General features: G+C 46.7%; 2 protein-coding genes across 2 annotated transcripts in view; one reads left to right on the top strand and one right to left on the bottom strand.

The window, feature by feature from the left end:
* The window catches only part of zer1 (zyg-11 related, cell cycle regulator), a 9012-nt gene extending 8742 nt beyond the window's left edge, over positions 1–270 (bottom strand). The window contains exon 1 of the mRNA XM_016494217.1: positions 146–270. The gene's annotated coding sequence lies outside the window, so the exon portion shown is untranslated. The remainder of the gene's footprint in view (positions 1–145) is intronic.
* A 921-nt stretch (positions 271–1191) lies between these two features.
* tbc1d13 (TBC1 domain family, member 13) overlaps positions 1192–7355 on the top strand; it is a 10959-nt gene continuing 4795 nt past the window's right edge. Inside the window, exons 1-3 of the mRNA XM_016494215.1 lie at positions 1192–1323; positions 7048–7121; positions 7241–7281. Of these exons, the coding sequence (XP_016349701.1) occupies positions 1301–1323; positions 7048–7121; positions 7241–7281 (138 nt within the window). The 5' untranslated portion in view covers positions 1192–1300. The remainder of the gene's footprint in view (positions 1324–7047; positions 7122–7240; positions 7282–7355) is intronic.

The following is a 7355-nucleotide window of genomic DNA, read 5'->3' as shown; positions in this document are numbered from 1 at the left end:
CACACACACACACTGAGCTGCTCTCGGCGCGTTCGCTGATGTTTGTGTGTGAATGTTGATCTTGTGAGGAGTGTTAGCGCACGGCTAGCCGAAAGCGCGCATGTTTCCCGCTGATGATCGGTGACTGACAGCGGCTGTCTCTTACCTGACGCCCGCACAGCGACTGACGCGCCGCTTCCACTCACAAGAAACGCAGAAATGAGAACATGATCTGATGATGATCGCCGCCGCTCTGATGTCAACACAACCTGCGCCACATCCGGGTCACCTGTGCGCGAAACACGATCACTTCCTGTTCAGAGTGACGCTTTTGTCCAGCATTATAATAAGTATTTTATTATAGAAGTGCACTTTAAAATTAATTTATATGTTCTGACAAGAAACAGCTGCCCGTTTACTTTCTGATTGTAACATAATAAATTATATTTTATTAATATATAGCCTAAATACTGTTTTATTATCTTTTATCTAAATAAATATATTATGTTTATGAACCCATGATGACGTAGCTCTTACAAACTTCATTATATTGTATACTAATTATTTTCATTCATTCGCTTCCTCCTGAATTCAGTTCTCATCATTAAAGATGTGAGTTTAATATTGTGCTGTTTCGACTTAGCTCTTATATTGTTGTATTATATTTCAGATATGGATGTGATCTCCCTGCATTTATATGTTCTGAAAAAATTAATTTTAATAATCTGTAAAAAAGTAGAGAAGAATTAGTGAATATTTAATCCTGCTTTAAAAAAAATGTTAAATGTAGATTTGTAAATACACATTTATCCCAATAATAATTATAATAATGATGATGATGATAATATTTGTATGGCTGGCTTTTATGTTCATATCGGTGAAGAAACAAAGAAAGTTTATATCTTCTGTCACAGAGGCGTGTGTGTGAGGATCAGATATAATCAGAGCCACGAGGTTCCCCTAAATTACAGTACATAGCACACTAATCATTCATAAACAAATGAATAAACATACAAAACACAGCAAATAACGGCATCAGGTGCTCTCGGGTGTTTCATTAACACTCATTATTAGTAGTTTGGGTGTTTCTCCGTGTCCTTACACTACTAACCCTTGACACAGTCTGTCTGGTATAAGCTACACAAACACTGACCATGATCAGGTTAGGGTAAGGGTTAGGGTAAGGGTTAGGGTAAGGGTAAGGTAAGGTAAGGTAAGGTAAGGTAAGGGTGGGTTCTGTGGTTGTTGTTGGGCGGAACTAATGTGCGCGACGCTGTTTCCGGCGGGGCTGTTTTTCCGGTAGCGCGTGACTGAGTCAAACATGTCAAGTTCCTACAAAAACAGGTGAGAAACACAATCAACACGCAACAAACATCGCGTTTTCATTCAGACACACACACTTTACCTCATGTACAGGCGCAGCAGAGCTCATTTACAACAGACGCGCACCTGAAGCGAGATGACACCGCTCAAGTGTGAGAGAGAGTGTGTGTGTGTGTGAGAGAGAGAGAGAGAGAGAGAGAGAGAGAGAGAGAGAGAGAGAGAGAGAGAGAGAGAGAGAGAGAGAGAGAGAGAGAGAGAGAGAGAGAGAGAGAGAGAGAGAGAGAGAGAGAGAGAGAGAGAGAGAGAGAGAGAGAGAGAGAGAGAGAGAGAGAGAGAGAGAGAGAGAGAGAGAGAGAGAGAGAGAGAGAGAGAGAGAGAGAGAGAGAGAGAGAGAGAGAGAGAGAGAGAGAGAGAGAGAGAGAGAGAGAGAGAGAGAGAGAGAGAGAGAGAGAGAGAGAGAGAGAGAGAGAGAGAGAGAGAGAGAGAGAGAGAGAGAGAGAGAGAGAGAGAGAGAGAGAGAGAGAGAGAGAGAGAGAGAGAGAGAGAGAGAGAGAGAGAGAGAGAGAGAGAGAGAGAGAGAGAGAGAGAGAGAGAGAGAGAGAGAGAGAGAGAGAGAGAGAGAGAGAGAGAGAGAGAGAGAGAGAGAGAGAGAGAGAGAGAGAGAGAGAGAGAGAGAGAGAGAGAGAGAGAGAGAGAGAGAGAGAGAGAGAGAGAGAGAGAGAGAGAGAGAGAGAGAGAGAGAGAGAGAGAGAGAGAGAGAGAGAGAGAGAGAGAGAGAGAGAGAGAGAGAGAGAGAGAGAGAGAGAGAGAGAGAGAGAGAGAGAGAGAGAGAGAGAGAGAGAGAGAGAGAGAGAGAGAGAGAGAGAGAGAGAGAGAGAGAGAGAGAGAGAGAGAGAGAGAGAGAGAGAGAGAGAGAGAGAGAGAGAGAGAGAGAGAGAGAGAGAGAGAGAGAGAGAGAGAGAGAGAGAGAGAGAGAGAGAGAGAGAGAGAGAGAGAGAGAGAGAGAGAGAGAGAGAGAGAGAGAGAGAGAGAGAGAGAGAGAGAGAGAGAGAGAGAGAGAGAGAGAGAGAGAGAGAGAGAGAGAGAGAGAGAGAGAGAGAGAGAGAGAGAGAGAGAGAGAGAGAGAGAGAGAGAGAGAGAGAGAGAGAGAGAGAGAGAGAGAGAGAGAGAGAGAGAGAGAGAGAGAGAGAGAGAGAGAGAGAGAGAGAGAGAGAGAGAGAGAGAGAGAGAGAGAGAGAGAGAGAGAGAGAGAGAGAGAGAGAGAGAGAGAGAGAGAGAGAGAGAGAGAGAGAGAGAGAGAGAGAGAGAGAGAGAGAGAGAGAGAGAGAGAGAGAGAGAGAGAGAGAGAGAGAGAGAGAGAGAGAGAGAGAGAGAGAGAGAGAGAGAGAGAGAGAGAGAGAGAGAGAGAGAGAGAGAGAGAGAGAGAGAGAGAGAGAGAGAGAGAGAGAGAGAGAGAGAGAGAGAGAGAGAGAGAGAGAGAGAGAGAGAGAGAGAGAGAGAGAGAGAGAGAGAGAGAGAGAGAGAGAGAGAGAGAGAGAGAGAGAGAGAGAGAGAGAGAGAGAGAGAGAGAGAGAGAGAGAGAGAGAGAGAGAGAGAGAGAGAGAGAGAGAGAGAGAGAGAGAGAGAGAGAGAGAGAGAGAGAGAGAGAGAGAGAGAGAGAGAGAGAGAGAGAGAGAGAGAGAGAGAGAGAGAGAGAGAGAGAGAGAGAGAGAGAGAGAGAGAGAGAGAGAGAGAGAGAGAGAGAGAGAGAGAGAGAGAGAGAGAGAGAGAGAGAGAGAGAGAGAGAGAGAGAGAGAGAGAGAGAGAGAGAGAGAGAGAGAGAGAGAGAGAGAGAGAGAGAGAGAGAGAGAGAGAGAGAGAGAGAGAGAGAGAGAGAGAGAGAGAGAGAGAGAGAGAGAGAGAGAGAGAGAGAGAGAGAGAGAGAGAGAGAGAGAGAGAGAGAGAGAGAGAGAGAGAGAGAGAGAGAGAGAGAGAGAGAGAGAGAGAGAGAGAGAGAGAGAGAGAGAGAGAGAGAGAGAGAGAGAGAGAGAGAGAGAGAGAGAGAGAGAGAGAGAGAGAGAGAGAGAGAGAGAGAGAGAGAGAGAGAGAGAGAGAGAGAGAGAGAGAGAGAGAGAGAGAGAGAGAGAGAGAGAGAGAGAGAGAGAGAGAGAGAGAGAGAGAGAGAGAGAGAGAGAGAGAGAGAGAGAGAGAGAGAGAGAGAGAGAGAGAGAGAGAGAGAGAGAGAGAGAGAGAGAGAGAGAGAGAGAGAGAGAGAGAGAGAGAGAGAGAGAGAGAGAGAGAGAGAGAGAGAGAGAGAGAGAGAGAGAGAGAGAGAGAGAGAGAGAGAGAGAGAGAGAGAGAGAGAGAGAGAGAGAGAGAGAGAGAGAGAGAGAGAGAGAGAGAGAGAGAGAGAGAGAGAGAGAGAGAGAGAGAGAGAGAGAGAGAGAGAGAGAGAGAGAGAGAGAGAGAGAGAGAGAGAGAGAGAGAGAGAGAGAGAGAGAGAGAGAGAGAGAGAGAGAGAGAGAGAGAGAGAGAGAGAGAGAGAGAGAGAGAGAGAGAGAGAGAGAGAGAGAGAGAGAGAGAGAGAGAGAGAGAGAGAGAGAGAGAGAGAGAGAGAGAGAGAGAGAGAGAGAGAGAGAGAGAGAGAGAGAGAGAGAGAGAGAGAGAGAGAGAGAGAGAGAGAGAGAGAGAGAGAGAGAGAGAGAGAGAGAGAGAGAGAGAGAGAGAGAGAGAGAGAGAGAGAGAGAGAGAGAGAGAGAGAGAGAGAGAGAGAGAGAGAGAGAGAGAGAGAGAGAGAGAGAGAGAGAGAGAGAGAGAGAGAGAGAGAGAGAGAGAGAGAGAGAGAGAGAGAGAGAGAGAGAGAGAGAGAGAGAGAGAGAGAGAGAGAGAGAGAGAGAGAGAGAGAGAGAGAGAGAGAGAGAGAGAGAGAGAGAGAGAGAGAGAGAGAGAGAGAGAGAGAGAGAGAGAGAGAGAGAGAGAGAGAGAGAGAGAGAGAGAGAGAGAGAGAGAGAGAGAGAGAGAGAGAGAGAGAGAGAGAGAGAGAGAGAGAGAGAGAGAGAGAGAGAGAGAGAGAGAGAGAGAGAGAGAGAGAGAGAGAGAGAGAGAGAGAGAGAGAGAGAGAGAGAGAGAGAGAGAGAGAGAGAGAGAGAGAGAGAGAGAGAGAGAGAGAGAGAGAGAGAGAGAGAGAGAGAGAGAGAGAGAGAGAGAGAGAGAGAGAGAGAGAGAGAGAGAGAGAGAGAGAGAGAGAGAGAGAGAGAGAGAGAGAGAGAGAGAGAGAGAGAGAGAGAGAGAGAGAGAGAGAGAGAGAGAGAGAGAGAGAGAGAGAGAGAGAGAGAGAGAGAGAGAGAGAGAGAGAGAGAGAGAGAGAGAGAGAGAGAGAGAGAGAGAGAGAGAGAGAGAGAGAGAGAGAGAGAGAGAGAGAGAGAGAGAGAGAGAGAGAGAGAGAGAGAGAGAGAGAGAGAGAGAGAGAGAGAGAGAGAGAGAGAGAGAGAGAGAGAGAGAGAGAGAGAGAGAGAGAGAGAGAGAGAGAGAGAGAGAGAGAGAGAGAGAGAGAGAGAGAGAGAGAGAGAGAGAGAGAGAGAGAGAGAGAGAGAGAGAGAGAGAGAGAGAGAGAGAGAGAGAGAGAGAGAGAGAGAGAGAGAGAGAGAGAGAGAGAGAGAGAGAGAGAGAGAGAGAGAGAGAGAGAGAGAGAGAGAGAGAGAGAGAGAGAGAGAGAGAGAGAGAGAGAGAGAGAGAGAGAGAGAGAGAGAGAGAGAGAGAGAGAGAGAGAGAGAGAGAGAGAGAGAGAGAGAGAGAGAGAGAGAGAGAGAGAGAGAGAGAGAGAGAGAGAGAGAGAGAGAGAGAGAGAGAGAGAGAGAGAGAGAGAGAGAGAGAGAGAGAGAGAGAGAGAGAGAGAGAGAGAGAGAGAGAGAGAGAGAGAGAGAGAGAGAGAGAGAGAGAGAGAGAGAGAGAGAGAGAGAGAGAGAGAGAGAGAGAGAGAGAGAGAGAGAGAGAGAGAGAGAGAGAGAGAGAGAGAGAGAGAGAGAGAGAGAGAGAGAGAGAGAGAGAGAGAGAGAGAGAGAGAGAGAGAGAGAGAGAGAGAGAGAGAGAGAGAGAGAGAGAGAGAGAGAGAGAGAGAGAGAGAGAGAGAGAGAGAGAGAGAGAGAGAGAGAGAGAGAGAGAGAGAGAGAGAGAGAGAGAGAGAGAGAGAGAGAGAGAGAGAGAGAGAGAGAGAGAGAGAGAGAGAGAGAGAGAGAGAGAGAGAGAGAGAGAGAGAGAGAGAGAGAGAGAGAGAGAGAGAGAGAGAGAGAGAGAGAGAGAGAGAGAGAGAGAGAGAGAGAGAGAGAGAGAGAGAGAGAGAGAGAGAGAGAGAGAGAGAGAGAGAGAGAGAGAGAGAGAGAGAGAGAGAGAGAGAGAGAGAGAGAGAGAGAGAGAGAGAGAGAGAGAGAGAGAGAGAGAGAGAGAGAGAGAGAGAGAGAGAGAGAGAGAGAGAGAGAGAGAGAGAGAGAGAGAGAGAGAGAGAGAGAGAGAGAGAGAGAGAGAGAGAGAGAGAGAGAGAGAGAGAGAGAGAGAGAGAGAGAGAGAGAGAGAGAGAGAGAGAGAGAGAGAGAGAGAGAGAGAGAGAGAGAGAGAGAGAGAGAGAGAGAGAGAGAGAGAGAGAGAGAGAGAGAGAGAGAGAGAGAGAGAGAGAGAGAGAGAGAGAGAGAGAGAGAGAGAGAGAGAGAGAGAGAGAGAGAGAGAGAGAGAGAGAGAGAGAGAGAGAGAGAGAGAGAGAGAGAGAGAGAGAGAGAGAGAGAGAGAGAGAGTGTGAGAGTGTGTGAGAGTGAGTGAGAGAGAGTGAGAGTGAGTGTGAGAGAGAGAGGGAGTGAGTGTCAATGAGAGAGAGAGAGAGTGAGTGAGTGTGTGTGTGTGTGTGTGTGTGTGTGTGTGTGAGTGAATGTTTATTCTCACTGAGTCACATTATGGGACAATATAAACGATCAGCTGTATTTGCGTGTGTGATTTCAGCCTCATTCAATCTCTCCATGAGCTTAATTTGTTCTCTTTGAGTCCGATGTTTCTCTGAAACGCCTGTAAATGAGCGACAGGATCCATTAAAGCAGCTGGTGAAAGTTCAGATTGGAGTCACAGGATTTAACCAGCTAGTTATGCGCGTGTTAATGAGCTCACGAGGAGGCGTGTGACGAATCATTCATGTCTCATGTTCTCATGCCGTGAATGAGCCACTTTGTGTCAATTGAAATAAAAGTGATCAATGAATGAAATGAATCGTTTGAAATGTAAGTTGACATCTAGACCTTCAGCTGAGATGTTTCAGACTAGGTTAAAACAAACTTTCTTCTGTGGAGCACAAAAGAAGATATTGTGAGAAATGACTCAGTGCTTTTTGCTCGTATAATGAAAGTCAGTGGGGTCCAATGTTCTCCTAAACATGTGTTCAGCAGAAGAGAGAAAGTCATAGAGGGGACGGAGAGTTTGTTTGTGTTCGACCCAAAGCTCCAGATATGAATATTAAAGTGTTTTCTGCATCTTATAGAGGAATCAAAAATCTGTGCTTTTAAACTCACTTGAATGTTGATGTGTGAGTTTATTTCACTGTTTCTATTCAGTAAGAACGTCTGGACCCGAAACCTTGTGTTCCTCAAACAAATAAAATATGGTATTTCTGTAATTTCACTGTATCTTTCTGCATTTACTATCAAATGAGAAGCATCACTGAGACCATGAGAAAAGGCTTTATGTTTGAGATGTGAGATCAGACGCTCACGGTTCTCTCGTGTTCCTCAGGATCCAGGAGTTTAAGGCGACTCTGAGCGAGCAGAAGATCGATCTCAAGGCTTTACGTGAGCTCTGCTTCAGCGGTAGGTTGAGTGTGAGTCGTGTCTCGTGTGACGTGTGTGTGTGTGTGTGTGTGTGTGTGTGTGTGTGTGTGTGTGTGTGTGTGTGTGTGTGTGTTCACCGTCTCATCCGTGTCTCACAGGGGTCCCGTGTGAAGGAGGCATCCGCGCGCTCTGCTGGAAGGTCAGTGTCTGATCTGAGTGAGTCTCTTGTGTGAATAAATGAAGAACTAGAATGAAAGAGATTTTCTCCTGCAT

This window comes from Sinocyclocheilus anshuiensis, unplaced genomic scaffold (assembly GCF_001515605.1).
Source record: "Sinocyclocheilus anshuiensis isolate Anshui unplaced genomic scaffold, SAMN03320099.WGS_v1.1 scaffold1031, whole genome shotgun sequence".
NCBI classification, from domain to species: Eukaryota; Metazoa; Chordata; class Actinopteri; order Cypriniformes; family Cyprinidae; genus Sinocyclocheilus; species Sinocyclocheilus anshuiensis.
This window is presented reverse-complemented; position numbering and strand designations above follow the sequence as displayed.